This window comes from Schistocerca gregaria, chromosome 1 (genome assembly GCF_023897955.1).
Source record: "Schistocerca gregaria isolate iqSchGreg1 chromosome 1, iqSchGreg1.2, whole genome shotgun sequence".
Taxonomy (NCBI): domain Eukaryota; kingdom Metazoa; phylum Arthropoda; class Insecta; order Orthoptera; family Acrididae; genus Schistocerca; species Schistocerca gregaria.
Window position 1 is genome coordinate 261,463,603 of NC_064920.1, and position 23,416 is coordinate 261,487,018.

At 42.1% G+C, this 23,416-nt stretch overlaps 1 protein-coding gene across 1 annotated transcript in view; it reads left to right on the top strand.

Moving 5' to 3' along the window:
- Window positions 1-318: 318 nt before the first annotated feature.
- Window positions 319-23,416, top strand: part of LOC126339739 (inter-alpha-trypsin inhibitor heavy chain H6-like) — a 160,154-nt gene continuing 137,056 nt past the window's right edge. The window contains exon 1 of the mRNA XM_050001658.1: window positions 319-512. Coding sequence (XP_049857615.1) covers window positions 411-512 — 102 coding nt within the window. The 5' untranslated portion in view covers window positions 319-410. The remainder of the gene's footprint in view (window positions 513-23,416) is intronic.

The window sequence follows — 23,416 nt, forward strand, 5'->3', positions numbered from 1 at the left end:
AGTCCATAACGAGCAGGCTGGAGAATATAATTTAGTTGTTTGGGCATGTTAAAGAATTGAGTAGTGTAAGATAGGCTAAGAAGGTAGAACTGAATTTGGATGGCAAATCCTCTAATGCAAATTCGTATTGACCGAGCAGTGGATGAGAGTAGGTTAACAGCTTTGGATTGGAATAACCGATATTACTGAAAACAAAAAGAACTTTGCGAAAGTTGGTAGGTGAGTAGAGTGAGTTGTCGCAGCGAAGTCGATATTATCAATAGTGAGTCAGGCTAGCGTTGTTTGCACTAATGGAAAGTGGCGGGCGGTATCGAGTAAAGGGAGCAGGCTGCCAGTCGCGGAGGCGGCGACAAGCGCGGCGGGTCAAAGGTCGCCTGCTGACGTCACAGGGTTTGGGCGGCTGGCTGGCGATGTGTCGGCTGCGCGGCCTGCAGCCGCAGTTGCAGCTGGCGATGGACTTCAGGGCGGTCGTGGTGTCGGCGGCGGTGCTGCTGGTCGCCGTCTCTGCTCAGGTTATCTCGCTTATCAGTCACTCCATTCGTAACCTAGATTCAGTTGCAGCTGCAGTTATTTTCAAATACTGAATCTTCATCTTAAAAGAATTATTCGAGGAAATTGTTTTGTAGTTATGTACATCTATATCCATATTTGTACTCTGCAAGCTACGGTGAAGTGCGTGGTGGAGAGTACTTCGCGTACCACTCTCACTCCTTCCTTACCTGTTACAGTCGCGAATGATGCACCGAAAGAAGAACTGGCAGTAAACTTCCGTGTGAGCTCGAATCTAATTTCACCTTCACGGTCTTTTCGCACGATATACGCAGGAGGAAGCGTTTCGTAGGTTGATTCTTCTAGGGAGACACGGTATGGCAATTTTTACAGTACACCATAATGCGATACACAGCGCCACCTCTTGTAGCGTGTTTCACTGGAGTTGGACGATCAGCTCCGAGACGCTTTCGCGCTAGCTAAGCGAAACCGTGACGATTCACTCCTCACTCCTTTAAATCTCCTAGTAAGTTTCCTGTAGTTATCTTAAGTAGGAAACGTGTCGCTCAGTGAGAGTTCTGGAGGGTACCTCCTTAGTTTGTCGTCTATACTTTCTACGGACTCTTCCAATGAATCTGTGTGGCATCTGTCGTCCTGTGCTTAGTCTTATGTGGTTGTTCCACTTTAAATCTCTCCGAATGCACATTCCCAGATATTTCATGTGTGTGACGGTTTCCAGTAATCATTTGGCTGTTGTAAAATCAAACATGAAATGATCTTTCCACCTATTTGTGCGCATCCCATTAAATCAGTTTATGTTTAGGGCCACATGGTAATCTTTGCTCAAACCGACAACCCTCTCCCTGTTTTCTTGAATGTGGCTACGATTTTCTAGCCTTTAAGCATCTGGAAATGCCGGCCGGAGTGGCCGAGCAGTTCTAGGCGCTACAGTCTGGAACCGCGCGACTGCTACGGTCGCAGGTTCGAATCCTGCCTCGGGCATGGAAGTGTGTGATGTTCTTAGGGCAGTTAGGTTTAAGTAGTTCTAAGTTCTAGGGGGCCCATAGTGATCAGAGCCATTTGAACCATTTGTGATTCGAGTTTGCTTAAATCTTCTTGGCAAGCATATTCTGCTGAAAGCTTATAAACGGCCCATTCACATTAAGATGACCACAGCCTATGTTCGACATCAAAGTGCAATAATTACGCACAGACGGCAGCCGGCAGTGCTAGCACTGGCTGGTACGTAAGGTTTCTCGAGTGGGTAGCTTGTGGGGGGCGGTAGGTGAGTGGGGGGGGGGAGGAGGGGGGAAGAAGGGGGGGGGGAGCTGGACGGGGACGTGGAAAACAGTGCAGACTTTGTGCATGCGGAAACGCAACGTTTTATCTGACGTCCCAGACGGCATTATCAGTAGCTTTCGATCTAAGGGTAGAAACATTTTCGATACAGCGAAGTTTGTAAACTGCTCACTTGCAGTGCTTAAAGTATACCGAGCGTGGCAAAATGGCTCTCTCCAAAACCGGCGCTGAAGCAAGTGTGATGCACAACGGGCGGTAATGTGAACGGTGGCTGCGGAGATGTGTACGGGCGAGTGGAGCTGCGACTGCTGAGAAACTGACTGCCAGGCATAGGAACGACACAGATGAGAACTGGATAAGCAAATCGGGAGTGTATGAAGTAAAATGTCAGGATTGCGAAGCGAGATATGTGGGGCAGACGGGACGGAATTTTACAGTTGCATTTAATGAGCATAATAAGAAAGAGAACGGCTCGTCAGCTGTAGCAAAAGCATCTCAACAATGAGCAGCACTCGTTGGGAGATACACTAATGGCCATTACAATTGCTACACTACGAAGATCACGTGCTGCAGACGTGAAATTTAACTGACAGGAAGAAGATGCTGTGATATCCAAATCTTTAGCTTTTCAGAGTATTCATACAAGGTTGGCGCCGGTGGCGACACCTACAACTTGCTGACATGAGGAAAGTTTCCAACCGATTTCTCATACACAAACGGCCGTTGACCGACGTTGCCTGGTGAAACGTTGTTGTTGTTGAGGTTGGCAGGAGAGCCAACACCGCGTTACTAGAGGAGGCCGAAAGCACGCGTTTTAGCTCACGCAGGCTGGCGTGAGGTCTGGAACAGGACAAGGAAATGAGACTTCAGAAAAACGGACGTAGCTGGTGGAATACGTAACTTTAATCCATTAATAACGAATGTCGGTCTTGACGGTACATGATTCACAAATAAATAGTAACTGATAATGGTGTCTTGCTAGGTCGTAGCAAATAAAGTAGCTGAAGGCTATGCTAACTATCGTCTCGGCAAATGAGAGCGTATTTTGTCAGTGAACCATAGCTAGCAAAGTCGGCTGTACAACTGGGGCGGCTGCTGGGAAGTCTCTCTAGACCTGCCGTGTGGCGGCGCTCGGTCTGCAATCACTGATAGTGGCGACACGCGGATCCGACGTATACTACCGGACCGCGGCAGATTTAAAGGCTACCACCCAGCAAGTGTGGTGTCTGGCGGTGACACCACAGTTGTGATGCCTCGTGTAAGGAGGAGAAATGTGAACCATCACGTTTCCAACTTTGATAAAGGTCGGATTGTAGCCTATTGCGATTGCGGTTTATCGTATCGCGACATTGCTGCTCGCGTAGCTCGAGATCCAATCACTGTTGGCAGAATATAGAATCGGTGGGTTCAGATGGGTAATACAGAATGCCGTGCTGGATCCCAACGGCCTCGTATCACTAGCAGTCGCGATGACAGGCATCTTATCCTCATGGCTGTAAGGGATCGTGCAGCTACGTCTCGATCCCTGAGTCACCAGATGGGGACGTCTGCAAGAGAATAACCATCTGCACGAACAGTTCGACGACGTTTGCAGCAGCATGGACTATCAGCTCGGAGACCATGGCTGCGGTTACCCTTGACGCTGCATCACAGACAGAAGCGCCTGCGATGGTATACTCAACGACGAACCTGGGTGCACGAATGGCAACACGTCATTTTTTCGGATGAATCCAGGTTTTGTTTACAGCATCATGATGGTCGCATCGCCGGCCTTGGTGGCCGAGCGGTTCTAGGCACTACAGTCTGGAACTGCGCTACCGCTACGGTCGCAGGTTCGAATCCTGCCTGGGGCTTGGATGTGTGTGAAGTCCTAAGTTTAGGTAGGTTTACGTAGTTCTATGTTCTACGGGACTGATGACCTCAGTAGTTCCATACTGCTCAGAGCCATTTGAACCATCTGATGGTGGCATCCGTGTTTGGCGACATCGCCGTGAACGCACATTTGAAGCGTGTATTCGTCATCGCCCGGCGTGATGGTATGGGATACCATTGGTTACACGTATTGGCCACCTCTTGTTCGCACTGACGGCACTTTGAACAGTGGACGTTACATTTCAGATACGTTACGGCCCGTGGCTCTACCCTTTATTCGATCCCTGCGAAACCCTACATTTTAGCAGGATACTGCACGACCGCATGTTGTAGGTCCTGTAGGGGCATTTCTGGATAAAGAAAATGTTTGACTCCTGCCCTGGCCAGCACATTCTCCAGATCTCTCACCAACTGAAAACGTCTGGTCAATGGTGCCCGAACAACTTGCTCGTCACAATACGCCAGTCACTACTCTGGATGAACTGTGGTATTGTGTTGATGCTGCATTGGCAGCTGTACCTGTACACGACAGTCAAGCTTTGTTTGACTCAATGCCCAGGCGTATCAAGGTCGTTATTCCGGCCAGAGGTTGTTGTTCTGGGTACTGATGTCTCAGGATCTGTGCACCCAAATTGCGTGAAAATGTAATCACATGTCAGTTCTAGTATAATATATTTGTCCAATGAACACCCGTTTATCATCTGCATTTCTTCTTAGAGCAGCAATTTTAATGGCCCGTAGTGTACAGCAGAAAACGTGAGGTCGTTGAAGAAACAGGGTGGTTTCTATCAGATTTAGTGAAGATAGAAATTTATCGACGTTGAAAGAGAAGTGCGTCGGCATTTTAAATGAGGGATTGGAAGTGTCTAAAGGATATTTCCGGGCAAACGTTTTGCGATGTCTTTCTTAAGAAGCTATCATCAAGATATTTTACCTGGTGACATAGGATTTCCGCATGCAGTTTCCGTTCAGATTTCAGCGTAGGTGTAGTGTTAAGTTAGAATGGACTAGGTCCAGACAGGCATTTCTCTAAGATTTTACGACAGACAGTAGTATCGCTGTTGATGAGATTTAGGTTTTAAGTAAATATCATCGTTGGTAGGCGATGGCAGAGGCTTTCAGTTTGCAACTGTAACTCGGGAATGGTGGATGCAACGGCTTGTAATGTTTCATGTTTTATGATTTGAGAATGCACGGGTGCAACTTTTTTTTTTAAGTTGTGAGGAGGCCTAATGGCATTTTCTTAAGGTAAGTTAGAACTCAGGACGCCCGTAATCCTTATATGTTTGACGAAATAAGGAAGAGAGTTTTATCTGCTTTCCTTGTTTTTAATACTTGAAAATGGGAGAATGTTGTCCTGAAACATATTCTGGCAATAATCACACGATTGACAACTGGGCTGAAAGTCCTCAATATTCCTTGAATGACAGTTGTAAGATGACTTCACATCAGTTACACGTTCAGGTTGTACCTCGATAATCTCACACTGTATCACGCCGTCCGATAAAGGATGTTAAGACAATTTAGCTTAGAGTTTACATTTCCACAAACGTATATTGCGTTCTGTGCGAAGTCCACAAGTCATGAACCTTTGCTGTTTGTTGATCTGCAACTTGTTTCCTAAGCTAAATGCACATCTGGGATCGAAAAGGGCGAAACACGTGCATGTCATTAGTCTAGAAACCAGTGATGCTAGATTCATTGCGATCTCCTGTTATAACATCCTTTGAGTTCAGTTTTGAAACCATGTAAAAATCATACCCAGATCGCTCAAGATACCAAACCTGAGGTCGTCATCTCGGAATGCTGATTCGGTGCATTTTTGGCTCACCTGTTGGTGCTAATCTAACGCTCAACGCCTTACTCTATGCATGGTGACGCAGATATGACTGTCACCTCAAATATTTCCACAGTGTTTAAATATACGGAGGAGCGGTTTTCACTAAATTGTAGGGGATAACGTAGTGTATTATCTGACCTACACGGGTAATTTTTAACATTTGTAGCTGTCGAATCAAGACGCCGATACTTTTTTAAAATGTAACTGTATATTTTTCCTGTGTAACTGGAAGGAACTATCGAAGAGAACATTAACAGCATAACACATGTGGAGCTTGATCAAATAATAACAAGGTAACAGCAACGCTAACATAGTTCAGCCGTCAGCAGTAGATGTTTCGCAAACGTCTACCGTACTGTGTCAGATGTGATAAAACTCTTAACTCAGGCACGGTTCATGAGGTTATCATTGTGAGTGACATAGCAAGTGCTCAAAATGTTGACCTGGAGCGCTGATACATGATAGAAAGCGATTCCAAACATACAGTAATATCCACTGAATTTGGTCTGACATAATAGTGTTCACCCGGGTATTCTGTCGAGTTGTTTTCATTTTATGCATAAAATGGGAACAACTCGGCAGAACACACAGGTGTACATTATTAATCAATCGCACCGAGAAAGCCTGGCAGATCTCGTCTGGTCATGTTATTGCACAGATGCGGTTTTTTTTCCGAAGATAAAATTGTAGAGATGCTTAGTCTGTTGAACACGGAAACAGATTTATGTTTTCAGATTGACCAATCCAATTGACTTCCAATTTTCTGTTAAGGTCCGTAATTATTATTGTGTTATGGGCAAGGTAGCAGTCTTGTTCGTAATACACGGGCAACTTTTTGTCCAGGGGGATATCTTCCAGCAACTGAAGCAGCAGATCGTAATCACCATCATCTATATCTATGGATTTGGTCTTACAAACTAGTTCCGGCTTCAGCTTCTTAGCTCTATATGTTTCTTCGCCGACCCACATCCCTTATCTCTTTGAGTATATATTGCTAAGAAACTGTGGTATGTCTGTCTTACTGATTTCTCTTCAATGTTCTTTCCATTTATAAAATTTGACGATTTCTTCTTGTTATTGCAGATATTTTAAGCTCATTTATAAATCTTTATTCCTTACTCTGTCGTCTAGTTTACATACTTTATTGATCTGGGAAATTTCATTTCTGACATCGCTATTCGATTTATGTTTGCCTTGTTTGCTATCCAAGCCTCCGATTTGTAAATTGGCAATGGAATAAGTGGTGTTTTGTAGAATTTCAGTTGGATTTCTTTAGTTGTTTTGCTGTTGAATATTCTTATTATTGTTCTACAAACACCCTGAAATTTTGCTATTTTATTATCTATATCGTTATCATACTCAAAAGAAATGTCACAGCCCGTATAGTTAAAATGACATACATGCTCAGTCCTGTTACTACTTTTCATCATACCTGTCGTTTGCCTCGGAATGCCATTCCCTTTGTCTTTTCTGTAGATATTATGAAATTACAATTTTGTTCAAGCTCCTTTAATTTAAAAAAGTATCTTTGTAACTCTCCTTGTCAAGAGGTTATTATAGTCTGATTCTCAGTATATATGAATGTTCCTATATAAAGGTCCTTAACTAGTTTTATTCCTTTGTTATTTTTTGTTTCCTCATTCCATATTTTAACCACGACATTTATTCATAAACTGAATGATAGTGGAGATAGACTGCTGCCTTGTTTAAGTCCTTTGCTAGCTGTAATGCCATTTTTTCGTACTTCGTCCCACGTTCTATCAAAAATTTAGTTTCATTATATGAGCTTTTTTTATTGCTCGTATCAAGTGCAGTGGGTCTCAGTTTTCTTGTAATATTGGCCAGAGCGTCGTCCTGTTTAATCCGTCAAAGATCTTGACACTGCCTAGTCCACAAAAGCGATGTGTGCATCATTATTAAATTGTATTCATTTTCATATAAATAATTTCAAAATGAATATTTCATCCTATAATACAAATTGTTGATGGTGTACAACAAGCAGCCATGAATCGGTTTTAGGATACTTGACTCAAAAAGTGCCTGTGCGTTGCCCTAGGCTAAATAATAATTTACAGATCACAAACGTGTTAGCAAAGTGGTTGCGCTATATATTTGTGTTCGAATGCAGCTTACATGAAATGACCATTTGGCGCATTTGTATCAATAGTTTTTCTTGCGATGAAATTCATTCTCAAGGTTGTATGAATTTTCATAGTCGCAATGAAATCCATTGTCAAGGATGTTTGTATTTTCAAGGTCACAAACATCCTTGAGAATGTAGTCATATTTCATTGCAAGAAAACTGCTAAAACAAATGCGCGAGAAAGATATTTCATGTAAGTTGTATTTCAACACAAGTATGTGGAGCAACTATTTTGGTTACACGTTTGAAATTTGTAAATTATTGTTTATCTTAGGACAACTCAAAAGAAGCCAGTGTATGAGGGTTATTCGGAAAGTAAGGAACGACCCGTCGCGAAATGGAAGATAGAGTGAAAATCTGATGAAGCTTTGCACAGATTCATTGGGCACTGTGTCTAGTACACCCGTCGATCGCATCATGTCGCTCTTTTCAGTTCTGAGCTCACAGTGAGAACGTAAAGATGGCTAGAAATTAGCGTCTCTCGCCAAGTATGAGGGCCTGGCAAAAGATTTCGCCTGAAGCTATGCAATCCACGTAACATAACTGTCATGCGCTGTGTTCTACACAACAATTCTTGGTCGCACTCTGCAGGGGCAACGAAGATGGTCCTGCAGCGTTTTCGATGGGAAGTGTTTGATGACCCAAATACAGCCCATAATTAGCTACTCCTGAAAGACATCTCTGCTCAAATGAACCACTGGCTATGGGGATAGTATTTTGACACAGACGAAGAACTGCAGTCCAGAGTAGTAAATTGTCAAAAAGCACTGGCGACTGTCTTCTATAACGAGGGAACTGGAAAGTTGGTAGAACGCTACGATAGATGTCTGAGCGACGATTGTGTAGACAAATAGCTGGAAGGTGTAGCTAACGGTTGCAAATAAAACAGTTTTGATTTCCATCATGGTTTCCATTTCGCGACCTACCGTTCTCTACTTTCGGAAAAGCCTACGTATAATCTGTATTAATGAAATCATGAAAAAACCGTCTGATGATGAACTGTAAAAAATTGGAAACCGGCAACAGTATTTTTCGAATAAAGTAGCCTAAAACCAGTCAGTGGCTGGTAGCTGTACACCAACAAGAATTTATTTTGTGTAACGGCCATAGCCTCAAACCATGTTTATAAATGATAAAATTGCATGAATATATTGTACATAGATTGATGATCATGCAGATATGAATCCACTCTTCAGTTAAAATTTTTTCGTCTGTTGGCCTATATTCATCTGATAAAACTGTTATTCCTATATAATTATTACGATTTTTTGCTTACATTCTATGCAGCTAACAAAACAGTTATTTCCATATAATTATTACGATTTTTTAACTCCTTTCTTAAAATATGATAGACCAACAGCATTTGACCAGATTGCCGGAATCACATTTTCTCCCCACATTAAACATTGATTTAAGAAGAATTCCGTTGAATTTTTAACAACTCGCCGGTAATGCCATCTATACCAGCTACATTTCTGTTTTAATTGTTTTTAAAGCTTCTTCCCACTTCTGCTAATGCTAGTATAACCATCCTATTTTCCTCTTCGTACATTTATGCTTGTTCCGTTATATTTTGGCCAGCCCACAACTTTTTATATTTTTCTTCCTATTGTTTTTAGTTGATTGTGTTAATGCTTAATGTAGCCTTTCTTGTTTAAATGTTTGGTTACTTTACAGGGATTTGCTTGTTGCCCATTAATATAATTTTCTAGATCGCTTATACAGGGTGTACAATGCATAATGTAGCCTTTCTTGTTTAAATGTTTGTTTACTTTACAGGGATTTGCTTGTTGCCCATTAATATAATTTTCTAGATCGCTTATACAGGGTGTACCAAGACGAATCTCAGTATTCAAGGATGTGACACAAACGCTCATTTAAAGCAAAAAAAAAAAAAAAAAACCGCATACGGATATATGCCCTATTCGAAATGGTTACCATTCATTGCTCGAAAAGTCTGTCTTTCTTCATTAAAATAGCTTTGTCGAAAGCGCAGTTGTGCATGGTGTGTTCGGAGTGAAGTGGTGCGAGGGACTGAGGGCGTATCAGAGAGAAACATCACAGAAATATGTATTCTTTCAAGAGCCCATTTTTCTTCTGAACATGTAAATCGACAACCTGTGCAGGAACAGCAATACATTGTTGAAACGAATCAGCGTAGCCCTACTGACAGTACACGACGATTTCTGCACGTACCAGTATCCCATAAACTCACGAACGGCGAACGTTACATGCGGAAAACTTGTACCTATTTCATACACAGCATGTCCACATTCTTAACGATGGTGATCAAGTAAGAAACGGTCGAACCGACAATGGATATTTGATGACAACTGCTTCACGTGTTAACTGGGAAATGCCCAGGCAACTTTCACTGAAAGTGATGAATTAATCGTTGTTGATGTAACAATCAATTGCTGATACAGTCATCGTCTCCAAACTGTACTGAACATTAGTAAGTTATATCTGAGTCACGAATCGCTCTGAAATTAACTCTTAATGGCAACGAAATCTTTCTTCATTCAGAACAGGTTTTCGTAATTCGTCGTCTCGTTATAGCAGAGGTCACCGGAGCAAGTTATCAGTCGACTTGTGATCCGCTTGCTATCATCTCGTTCGGCAGTAGCCACGGATCTCAAAGAAGGAAGTCAGAGAGACAAAACAAGGGAGTAGGCCTTGACAGGGAGCATCACTAAACGTTGCTGTGTTGTGGAGGGTGAGCCAGCGACATAGTATCCGATCACAAGAGTCCGGAAACCTATTATTGGACATATACAGGGTGAGTCACTAACTACTGCCACCTAGAATAACTCCTAAAGTATGATAGTACCTGAAAAATGTGTGGGACAGTTGTTGCATGGGACAACGGGGCCATAATATGAAGTGGGTTTTTCGTTGCTAGGTGGGGTCGCATTAGAGACAAGAAAGTCAACTTATAGGTGTTGTTCGAAGTGATGACCATTGGTATCAATGAAGTACTGTATAATGATTCAAATGGCTGTGAGCACTATGAGACTTAACATCTGTGGTCATCAGTCCCCATGAACTTAACAGCTACTTACACCTAACTAACCTAAGGACATCACACACATCCATGCCCGAGGCAGGATTCGAACCTGCGACCGTAGCAGTTGCGCAGTTCCGGTCTGAGCGCCTACAACCGCTCGGCCACCGCGGCCGGCACAGTACTGCAATCTTCTTATCATGGACTGAGTGATATTCCTTACCACTTGGGCACTTATCGAAGCACATGATCTGACAATTCTCTCTCGTATATCGTGCAACTAATAAATGTTCGTCAAATACGGCGTATCCATGTAACTTGCCATTGATATGTAAACACCATTCGACGGTTTCGCAACTCAACTCTAATAGGAACGGTAAGAATAGTACAGTCGAATCAAGTGAATGTGAATGATGTTTTCCTTCGCAGAACAAGTCGATATGCTTCTCATTTATGGAGAACGCCGACGACATTCAGTGAGAGCTAGAGACTTATATGCTGAAAGGAAAGTTAGTAACGAGGAAACGGAAATTGGTACTCTTGCTACTATGGTTCCAGATTCTTGTGTTAGTTCGCGTCAAATTGTAAGGGAATCTGGCATAAGCCAGGGTATTGTTGTTCGTGTTCTGCATCGCCATAAATATGATCCTTACCATATCAGTCTCCACCGAGAATTGACTGGTACGGATTGTATGCGTCACATTGAATTCTGCTGATGGGCTCAACTTCAGACTCAGAGGGATGATGCATGTATTAATTTCATTTTACTTACTGACGAGGCTACATTCCCGAACCACGGAAATGTTCATTTGCATAATATGCAGTATTGGACAACTGAAAATTCACGTTGGCTGCGGCAAGCTGTACAGCAAAAACTGTGGTCCGTGAATGTATGGTGTGGGATTCTGAAAGACAGAATTATAGTCCCCTATTTCATCGAAGGAAATCTTAATGGTAGGAAGTACACGACATTCCTGCAAGAAACATTAGGTGTGTTATTGGAAGAAATACCTTTAGCAACAAAACAGAATGCGGTATCAGCACGATGGATGTCCGGCAAATTTTCCTCTGATGGCTAGAAATGAGTTGCAGAGACAATTCAAAGATCATTAGATTGGACGCGGAGGAGATGTGTCGTAGCTGGGTCGTTCGCTTTTTCTTGTGTGCGTTCGTAAAGGACATTGTTTATAAAGACGTTCTAACTACACCTGAAGATATGCGAGAGAGAATTGTCAGAGCATGTGCTTCGATAAGTGACGATTGATAAGGTATACGACTCAAACCATGATAAAAAGATTGCTACACTGCATTGATACTAATGGTCATCACTACGAACACCTTCTGAAATGGAGGTTCATGCCACCTTTGTGACCTTCGTTGGCCTTCAAAGACCTTTGTGTTACACATCACTGGATTCGCAGCGACAGCCGTTATAAGAAAACACGTACCAAAATATAGCATCGCAATAAAAAAAATTGACCTCTGAAGTGACCCCACCTAGCAACAAAACACGAACGTCATATTATGGCTCCGGTTGTCTCATGCAGCATTTGTCCTACAAACTTTTTAGCTCCTATCATTCGGAGCTATTCTTGGTGGAAATAGTTAGTGACTCACCTTGTATACGGTGTGTGACCACACTTCGCCTTTATGAATGCTTGAACACTGTTGGCAACACTTCGAATGAGATATCTGAAAGTCGGTGCAGGAATGACAGCCGATTCTTCCTCGAGACCCGAAACCAGAGAAGGAAATGACGTTGGACACTCCGGTGAGGTTCCATGTCGACACTCTGACTCATTCCAGTGGTTTCTAATAGGCTCTTGTCGAGAATCTGGACAGACCAGTTCATTTCAGAAATGCTGTCGCCCACAAACCATTGCCTCACGGAAGCTGCTTTATGACAGGGTGCACTGTCATGCTGTTACAGTCTCCAAACTGTTCCTGCAACGTACGCAACACACAATGTTGTAAAATGTGCTTATATCCTTCCGCATTCAGGGTTTTCTTCAGCGCAATAAGGCGACCACTCCCTAACCACGATAAACACTTCCATACTGCAGCAACACCTCCTATTACACATCATGCCAGGTAACGTTCTTCAGGCATTCCTTAAAAGCAAATCACTGATAACGCGTATTTCATCACTTCATATCATTCGTTTGCAGACATCCACTGTCCAGTGTCGTACCTCTTTACGCCACCTCAAGCACCACTTATTGCTGAATACAGAAAAATGTGGCTTATGAGAGGCTGCACTAGCATTGTACCTCATTATTTTTAATGCTCTACGCACAGTCATTGTACTTGCCGGACTGCTGGTAGTAAACTGGAACTGGTGAGTGATTCCTTCTGCTGTTTTCATGCTTTTTCTGACAACAACCCTCTGCAATGCTCTACAACCTCTGTCCGATAATACAAGATGTCTGTTTTTGGCTATAGCTATGGTTGTTGCTTCTCGTTTCCACTTCACAATCACGTCACCAACAGTTGCCTTGGACAGCTTTAGACGAGTTTAAATGGCCTTTATTGATATGTTACGCACGTCACATCCAGTGACTAGCCTGCGTTCGAAGTCACTGACTTGTCCCGACTGGCCTATTCAGCCGTTACTGCTTCTGCACTGACAACTCAATACGCCCCGCCTCTTTTTGTACTAGAATCCGCCTGTCGCTACATCTAATGTTCTGTGTTACACGCTGTCCGGATACTTTTGTTATATAATGTACTACTCGTTTCATTGGACTGTTAACTGTAGTGCAGCTGTAGCTCTAAGGATACTCCTAAAAATATTGAAACCATCCGTTAGAAAAGGGCGCTGTACGCAATACTGGAACGTGCCGAGGCCTTCTGGCAAACAGCCACATTTTCCGTCCACAGCGTAAGCAAAAGTAGCGTAAAGTTTCCCAAATACGCTATTTCGTCAACTATTCGAGATACTCAAGGTTATCAGAACGATGGGAATCCCCGCTTGGAGATGAGCAATGCAGCGTTGGATCAGCCTCGATCGCGTGATACTCTGTCCGCAACGCCTGCATCTATATGACATTTACGAAAGGATATGGCGAAGATGTACTAAGGTGTCCTTTACCCTGTAATAAAAATGACTTAGCGCTGTAAGCGTAGGCCTTCGCTCTGCATTAAGAACCTCTTACATGTCGGCAAATGTAAATGATGCCGCCAATTATATGAGGGACTATTATCTTCATAGCGGAATAGAGACACCGTTTACTGTAATTTATCATTTATGTAGATTAATTAATTACTTTTATTTCATATGATACAAGTGTGAAGAGAAGATGTTAAGCGCAGACTGGAAACATAAAAAAAGCGTTTCTGAAAACGAGAAATTTGTTAACATCGAATACAATCTTTTGTGAAGGCATTTGTCTGGTGTGGAGACTTGTACCAAAGTGGAACTAGGACGATTAGCTTTCCAGAAAAGCTTTTGGAATTTGGAGCTACAGAAGAATGCTGAAGTTTAGCATATGAAGTCTGGAGTGTGGAAGAATAAAATTGGAAGAAAGTATGAAGAGAGTAAGATAGAGAGAGAGAGAGAGAGAGAGAGAGAGAGAGAGAGAGAGAGAGAGAAAGAGAAAGAGAAGGGAGAGAGTACCACCAACTCGGCAAGGCACAATGTTTAGAGCTAAGACCCATGGAGGTGCGATCAAAAGCAAAGATGTAATGTATATCAAGGAGCTTCATGATTTATGAGGTCAATAGGAGAAATAAATAGCGAACCTATGTGACGGACCTGGGTCAAAGGATAAGTTTTTGGAAAAGGCAACAGAGATTTCACTGGATGAACATGGACGTAAAATACTTAGAGATAATTCGATAAGGTAGTTAAAGGATAAAAAGCAAAAGAGGGACCATAATTCAATAACAGGAGAAATACGCCAGGCTCTAGATGAGAAAACAAAAAAGTTTTTTTTTTATGAGATCAGCAATGAGATGCATGAAAAAGGAGATCTCCCTAGATATTTCCAAAGATCAGTTCTTGTACCAATGTTTAAGAAAACAACGTCAAATGGGTGTGAATATCGTGCACTAAGTATCAAATAGGGGTAGTGCAGGAGTAGGTTTAATAATGAATAGGAAAATAGGAATGCGGGTAAGCTACTACAAACAGCATAGTGAACGCATTATTGAGGCCCACACCTACTACAGTAGTACAAGTTTATATGCCAACTAGCTCTGCAGATGATGAAGAAATTGAAGAAATGTATGATCAAATAAAAGAAATTATTCAGAAAGCGAAGGGTGACGAAAATGTAATAGTCATGGGTGACTGGAAATCTAGTGTAGGAAAAGGGAGAGAAGGAAACGTAGTAGGTGAATGTGGATTGGGGCTAAGAAATGAAAGAGGAAGCCGCCTGGTAGAATTTTGCACAGAGCACAACTTAATCATAGCTAACACTTGGTTTCAGAATCATGAAAGGAGGTTGTATACATGGAAGAACCCTGGAGATACTAAAAGGTATCAGATAGATTATATAATGGTAAGACAGAGATTTAGGAACCAGGTTTTAAATTGTAAGACATTTCCAGGGACAGATGTGGACCCTGACCACAATCTATTGGTTATGAACTGTAGATTAAAACTGAAGAAACTGCAAAAAGGTGGGAATTTAAGGAGATGGGACCTGGATAAACTGAAAGAACCAGAGGTTGTACAGAGTTTCAAAAAGAGCATAAGGGAAAAATTGACAGGAATGGGGGAAAGAAATACAGTAGAAGAAGAATGGGTAGCTTTGAGGGATGAAGTAGTGAAGGCAGCAGAGGATCAAGTAGGTAAAAAGACGAGGGCTAGTAGAAATCCTTGGGTAACAGAAGAAATATTGAATTTAATTGATGAAAGGAGAAAATATAAAAATGCAGTAAATGAAGCAGGCAAAAAGGAATACAGACGTCTCAAAAATGAGGTGGACAGGAAGTGCAAAATGGCTAAGCAGGGATGGCTAGAGGACAAATGTAAGGATGTAGAGGCTTATCTCACTAGGGGTAAGATAGGTACTGCCTACAGGAAAATTAAAGAGACCTTTGGAGAAAAGAGGACCAGTTGTATGAATATCAAGAGCTCAGATGGAAACCCAGTTCTAAGCAAAGAAGGGAAAGCAGAAAGGTGGAAGGAGGTTATAAAGGGTCTATACAAGGGCGATGTACTTCAGGATAATATTATGGAAGTGGAAGAGGATGTAGATGAAGATCAAAAGGGAGATACGATACTGCGTGAAGAGTTTGACAGAGCACTGAAAGACCTGAGTCGAAACAAGGCCCCCGGAGTGGACAACATTCCATTGGAACTACTGACGGCCTTGGGAGAGCCAGTCCTGACGGAACTGTACCATTTGGTGAGCAAGATGTATGAAACAGGCGAAATACCCTCAGACTTCAAGAAGAATATAGTAATTCCATTCCCAAAGAAAGCAGGTGTTGACAGATGTGAAAATTACCGAACTGTCAGTTTAATAAGCCACAGCTGCAAAATGCTAACACGAATTCTTTACAGACGAATGGAAAAACTGGTAGAAGCCGACCTCTGGGAAGATCAGTTTGGATTCCGTAGAATTACTGGAACACGTGAGGCAATACTGACCTTACGAATTATCCTAGAAGAAAGATTAAGGAAAGGCAAACCTACGTTTCTAGCATTTGTAGACTTAGAGAAAGCTTTTGACAATGTTGACTGGAATACTCTCTCTCAAATTCTGAAGGTGGCAGGGGTAAAATACAGGGAGCGAAAGGTTATTTACAATTTGTACAGAAACCAGATGGCAGTTATAAGAGTCGAGGGGTATGAAAGGGAAGGAATTGCTGGGAAGGGAGTAAGACAGGGTTGCAGCCTCTCCCCGATCTTATTCAATCTGTATATTGAGCAAGCAGTAAAGGAAACAAAAGAAAAATTTGGAGTAGGTATTAAAATCCATGGAGAAGAAATAAAAACTTTGAGGTTCGCCGATGACATTGTAATTCTGTCAGAGACAGCAAAGGACTTGGAAGAGCAGTTGAACGGAATGGACAGTGTCTTGAAAGGAGGATATAAGATGAACATCAACAAAAGCAAAACGAGAATAATGGAATGTAGTCGAATTAAGTCTGGTGATGCTGAGGGAATTAGATTAGGAAATGAGACTCTTAAAGTAGTAAAGGAGTTTTGCTATTTGGGGAGCAAAATAACTGATGATGGTCGAAGTAGAGAGGATATAAAATGTAGACTGGCAATGACAAGGAAAGCGTTTCTGAAGAAGAGAAATTTGTTAACATCGAGTATAGATTTAAGTGTCAGGAATTCATTTCTGAAAGTATTTCTATGGAGAGTAGCCATGTATGGAAGTGAAACATGGACGATAAATAGTTTGGACAAGAAGAGAATAGAAGCTTTCGAAATGTGGTGCTACAGAAGAATGCTGAAGATTAGATGGGTAGATCACGTAACTAATGAGGAAGTATTGAATAGAATTGGGGAGAAGAGAAGGTTGTGCCACAACTTGACCAGAAGAAGGAATCGGTTGGTAGGGCACGTTCTGAGGTATCAAGGATCACCAATTTAGTATTGGAGGGCAGCGTGGAGGGTAAAAATCGTAGAGGGAGACCAAGAGGTGAATACACTAAACAGACTCAGAAGGATGTAGGTTGCAGTAGGTACTGGGAGATGAAGAAGCTTCCACGGGATAGAGTAGCATGGAGAGCTGCATCAAACCAGTCTCAGGACTGAAGACCACAACAACAACAACAAGTATCGATGGCTGCGAGATAACGACGAGCAGGAATAGTATATCATTCAAAATTAATCAAAAACAGGCTGAAAATCTATTTGGCTTTAGGAAAGGTAGAAAGTCCAAAAAGGAAATAATTATTTTAACAATACCGCGCGAAAAATACTCAGAAAAGACTTTCGACGTAGAACACTGGTCTAAAATGCTGTAAACTTTAATGTGCAGTGAGTCACGTCACTTACGCAAGACAATAATGTAACAGCGTTACAGGAGCCAGACTGCAGTTGTAAAAATTAAAGGCAATGACACAAAACTTTCTGGATGAAATAAATATGTCCTGTTCAATACATGAAATAAAGATTCAACAAGCGAATGTAGAGATATATGCAAGTATGTTGAAGGAGTAACTATAAATGGAAATACATAAAAATGCTTAGATTTGCAGGTGCTACATCTTTGTTAGCCGAATTTCCAAAAGACTATAGAAGGCATGAACAAAGCATTCTCGAGAAGTTATAATATGAAAATAAGTGAGTAGAAAAACCTAAATGCTGATATGTAATAATGTTCCGGTAGCAGCAGACCTACGTAGGATTGGGGAGAATCTGAAGCAAATTACCAACGTTAAATACCTGTGTATTGAAATAAGATCATATAAATGCCACAAGATTAACTGTAGAATTACAAATCTAAAACAACATCCAATAATAATAAGAAGCTGCTAACATCGAAATATATTAGATTGAGAAACAAGAAAAATTAGGTAAAATCTTTCTTGTGGAGCGTTGCTCTATATGACTCAGAGATATGGACAGCAGGGGAGAAGAACAGAAAGGACTACAAACTTCTGAGGCATTGCGGCAGAAGAAGTCGAGGGAAAAGATCGTTATAGGAGGACCGTCAAGCAATGGAGGAACCGATCGGCTGGACACATATACAGATATTTTGTATTGCTTTTCATACTAATAGGAGCAAAAAAGGAATCGAAAGGACGTACGAGAAATAGCAGCTTAAGACGTTAAATGGTGTTATTTCGACAATTAAGTACACCAGGCAGATAAAACAAGATACCTAACTGACAACATACTCGGAAGTGAAGAGATTTGTAGAAGGCAGGGAAAAACTGAGAAATGCTACCGAGCAATGTACTGATCGGCAACAGAAGAAGAAGACAATAGCTAATGAGGAAGTACTGAATCGCACTGGTGATAACAGATATTTATGGCCCAACTAGACTAAAAGAAGGGATCCTTGAAAAGGATACATCCGGAGATGTTAAAGAATCTTCAATATGGAATGAAGTATAAGAAGGGTGAAGAGGGTAGAAACTATAGACGAAGACCACGGCTTGCTTGTAATGAGCTGCTCAAACGGCTGTAGGCTACAGTCATTATGCAGAAATGAAGAAACCTGCCCGCGATGGACTGTCGTGGAAAACTGCAACAAACCATTCTTCGCCGGCCGCGGTGGTCTAGCGGTTCAGGCGCTCAGTCCGGAACCGCGCGACTGCTACAGACGCAGGTTCGAATCCTGCCTCGGGCATGGATGTGTGTGATGTCCTTAGGTTAGTTAGGTTTAAGTAGTTCTAAGTTCTAGGGGACTGATGACCACAGATGTTAAGTCCCATAGTGCTCAGAGCCATTTTTTTGAACCACTCTTCGGGCTGAGGAGCACAACCAGAACAATTGTGCAGGAACGCTGAATTTAGGCTGTGATACAAATTTGTGCTCATATGTGATATGGAAGATTGAGTTCCACTGGGACTTGTATAATATTTTGATCTCTGAATTCTACAGTAGGCAAGAAAGTAAACTATAGGAGTCAAACGGTGCTGTTACTGGAGTCTTCCCACGCCAACAAACTAGCTTAAAAACTGACGAAGCTTATGTGCAGGGTATATCTCGAAACTTAAACACTCCAAGCATTTTACGTAGCCTACAACTCAAGATAAAAAAAAAAAAAATGGTTCAAGTGGCTGTGAGCACTATGGGACTTAACTTCTGAGGTCATCAGTCCCCTAAAACTTAGAACTACTTAAACCTAACTAACCGAAGGGCATCACACATACCCATGCCAGAGGCACGATTCGAACCTGCGACCGCAGCGGTCGCGCGGTTCCAGACTGTAGCGCCTAGAACCGCTCGGCCACCCCAGCCGGCCAACTCAAGATATCGAACATAATTTTCATCAAATGATAGTCTGCAAAGACGTGGTGAAGTTCTGTATGCGGACTACGCTTTCAATTTAGATACATGAGGGGAAGCTAAAATTCAAAGGATTTTTTAAGTGGGAAACTTTTTATCGAGAAGACAACATTGTAAGTAACTTTTTTTTTGAGTCATCAATCTTTTGATTCCTTTGATGCGGCCCGCCAAGAACTTCTCTCCTGTGCCAACCTCTTACCTCAGAGTAGCACATGCAACCTACATCCTTAACGTTTTGCTCAATGTATTCCAGTATCTGTCTTCCTCTTCAGCTTTTACCCTCTACAGTTCCCTCTAGTACCTTGGTATTCATTTCCTCAAGTCTTAGCGGATGCCCTATCATCCTATCTCATTATTAGTGTTTTCCACATATTCATTTCCCCTCCGATTCTGTGCAGAACCTCCTTGATCCTTACCTTATCAGTCCACCTAATTTTCATCATTCGTTTGTAGCATTATATCGCAGATGCATCGATTTTATGCTGTACCGGTTTTCCCATAGTCCATCTTTCAATGCCATACATTGCTGTGCTCCAGACGAACATTCTTAGAAATTCTTCCTTAAATTAAGGCATACGTTTGATACTAAAAGCCTTCTCTTGGCCAGAAATACCCTTTTTGCCAGTGTACTCTTCATGTTACCACCTTTGCTTTTAGTGTCTTGAGTTTCTGTATAGTGAGTCAGTCCTTCCGACAATAATTTCTTTTTCGATTTCTACAAATTTTTCATGCAGCAATTTCGCCTTAGATAGCGTAAATTTACGCCTCGTAAAGGGAATGCGGTACAGCATCATCCGCTTAGTCACAACGCAGACGAAAGTGTGGTTTGAGTGATCGTGACGAACGGTCACTGAAGAACATCGTGATGAAAAATAAGAATACGACAACCGCAAAAGTCACGAACTGTAGGTCTGACTCGAGAACCTTGTCAGCACCAAAATAACACGAAAGGCGCTCCATAAGCACGGCATTGTAGAGCGAGCTGGAATTCCTCAGTGACTTGTATTTCTGTCTTACTGAATTTCCCTAAACATTTTTGTACTTCATTCATTCATAGATCAACTTCTTGCGTTACCCATGGTTTCTTCGCAGCTACCTTCTCTGTACCCATGTTTTCTATCCATCTTCTGTGACTGCCCCTTTTACAGATGTTCACTCTTCAACTGTACTACCTACTGCACTATTCTTTATTGCTTTATCTACAGCCTTAGAGACCGTCAAGTAAATCTCGTCATTCCTTAGTTGCCCGTATGGAACTACTTTGCATGTTTATTCTTCCTGACTAATCACTTAAATTTCAGCCTACTGTACATCACTATTACATTGTGATCTGAATCTGTATCCGCTCCTGCGTACGCCTTACATTTCAATATCCGATAACTGTCTGACCGTGTTGTAATCTAACTGAAATCTATCCGTATTACCCGACCTTTTCCAAGTACACCTCCTCCTCTTGAGCTTTCACTATTCACTGTTCACTATTACTAGCTGAAACTTATTACAGAACTCCCATTTAGTCCTTCTCCTCTCTGATTCCTGTCACAATTCCATAATCTACTGTAGCCTTTTCTTTTACTCCTTCCTCTACAACTGTATTCCAGTCCGCCTCGTATATTAGATTTTCATCCCGCATTACATTCTGTATTACCCTTTCAATACCCTCATATACTTTCTCTATATCTTCATGTTTAGCTTACGACGTCGGCATGTATATCTGAACTATCGTTGTTGGCTTTGGTTTGCTGTCGATTCTGACAAGAACAAACAGTCACGGAACTACTCACAGTAACACATTCTCTACCATACCTTCCTATTCATAATGAAGCCTACCCCCGTTTTACCATGTTCTGCTGCTGTTGTTATTACCCTACACCAATTTGACCAGAAATCCCTACCTTCTTTCTATCATTAATCTACATGATCTTCCTCAGCGTCTACGCTCTTCGTCCACCCCTCGACGAACTTTCTTATTTTGTCCTGGATAAAGTTCTGTGGTGTAATCCGCATACACTCTTGCATCGTCCCCACAAGTTCGTTGTCTGGTGATACCTTTTACTTATGCAGATGTTCCTTCATGAGAGCAGGAAGGTGAAAATCACTTAGAACTATTTGAGGGCTATAAACTGGGTACTCCAGCAGCTCTAAACAAAGTTTTTTAATGGATAGTATTGTTTTCCCAGAGGTTTGAGGGAAGCCTTTCGAAAGTAGCTCTCTCATTTTCGTTTTGGTTTTAGGTTCCATATCTCGCAGTATCGCAAAGTTCTTAACACTACCCATTGTTTTCCTCTGGGAGTGTAACGAATCAACAGTGGAACTTTCATTTCCCAAGACGGTGTCGTCATTCACTCTCTCGCAGAGACTTTCCATTTGAACTTTTTTATTGTTGGGTAAGATGGACGGATGTTTGCAGACGATACTCAGCCGCCTATTCTGTGCACCGATTGATGGAACGGCGTCTAATCAACGTTTGCTGAACGACTGAGAAAGTCTTCTCCTTTCTGTTCAACACGAATTAAATGTAGTTTCAATATTTGCAAACGTTCCCCTTTATGACGGTCTGTCAGTTCACGTGCTACCCAGCGAGCACACACTTTCCTATAGTTTAGAGATTTGTGGGCAACTGCAAATGCTGAACCGTGAATAGTGTTCAGCTTATGCGCAATGCCATCAGTTCTGACACGACAAACATCACGAATCATTCGCCTCACGTCTTGATTTTGCTGCTCTACCCTACCGAACATCCTTCATCGCATACACAGGCACTGAGGTGACAAATGTCATGCGATATACACATATACAGATGGCGATAATATCGCGTACATAATGTATAAAAGGGCAGGTGATTCGTGGGAAAATATGTGCTGTGTAATCATTGCCACATGACGGGAATTAACAGACTTTGAATGCGCAATGGTATTTGCAGCTAGATACATGGGAAATTCCATTTCGGAAATCATTAGGGAAATCAATATTCGCAGTGGACGCCGGCCTTCACTTAGGAGCAACAGCGTTAGCGTGGAGCTGTCAGTGATAACAGACAAGAAACGCTGAGTGAAAAAACCGCAGGAATCAATGTGGGACGTACTACGAAAGTATCTCTTAGGACAGTGCGGCGAAATCTGGCGTTAATGGGCTACGGATCTGACGAATCCGTTTGTTAATAGCACGGCAACGCCTGCTGCGTTTCAACTGGGCTCGTGTCCCAACCGGTTGAACCGTAGACGACTGGGAAAAGGTAGCCTGGTCAGATGAGTACCGATTTCAGTTGATAAGACCTGATGCTAGGGTTCGAGTTGTCGCAGATTCCTTGAAGTTGTCAAGCTGATGGTGGTTCCATAATGGTGTGGGCTGTATTTGCGTGGAATGGACTGGCTCCTCTGGTCCTACTGAGCCTATCATTTACTGGAAATGGTTATGCTCGACTACTTGGAAACCATTTACAGCCATTAGTAATCGCCATGTCACCGGGTCACAGTTGTTCGTTTGAACAATATTCTCGACAGTTCCAGCGAATCATTTGGCCACCTATCGAACGTTTGTAAGACGTAATCAAGAAGTCAGTTCGTGCACAAAATCCTGCAATGGCTACACTTTCGCAATTATGGACGGCTATAGAGGCAGCAGGGTTCAATACATCTTTAGGGGGCTGCAACGACTTGTTCAGTCCTTGTTTCATCGAATTGCTGCACTACGACGGGCAAAATGAGGTCCGACCCGATATTAGGAGATATTCCATGACTTCTCACCTCAGTATTTATGTTCACTTTTAAATTGCTTTATTCACCCGTAAATTTTTCATTCAGAAAACATCTATAACCAAGCTACCACTATTTCCTGTTGATAGTC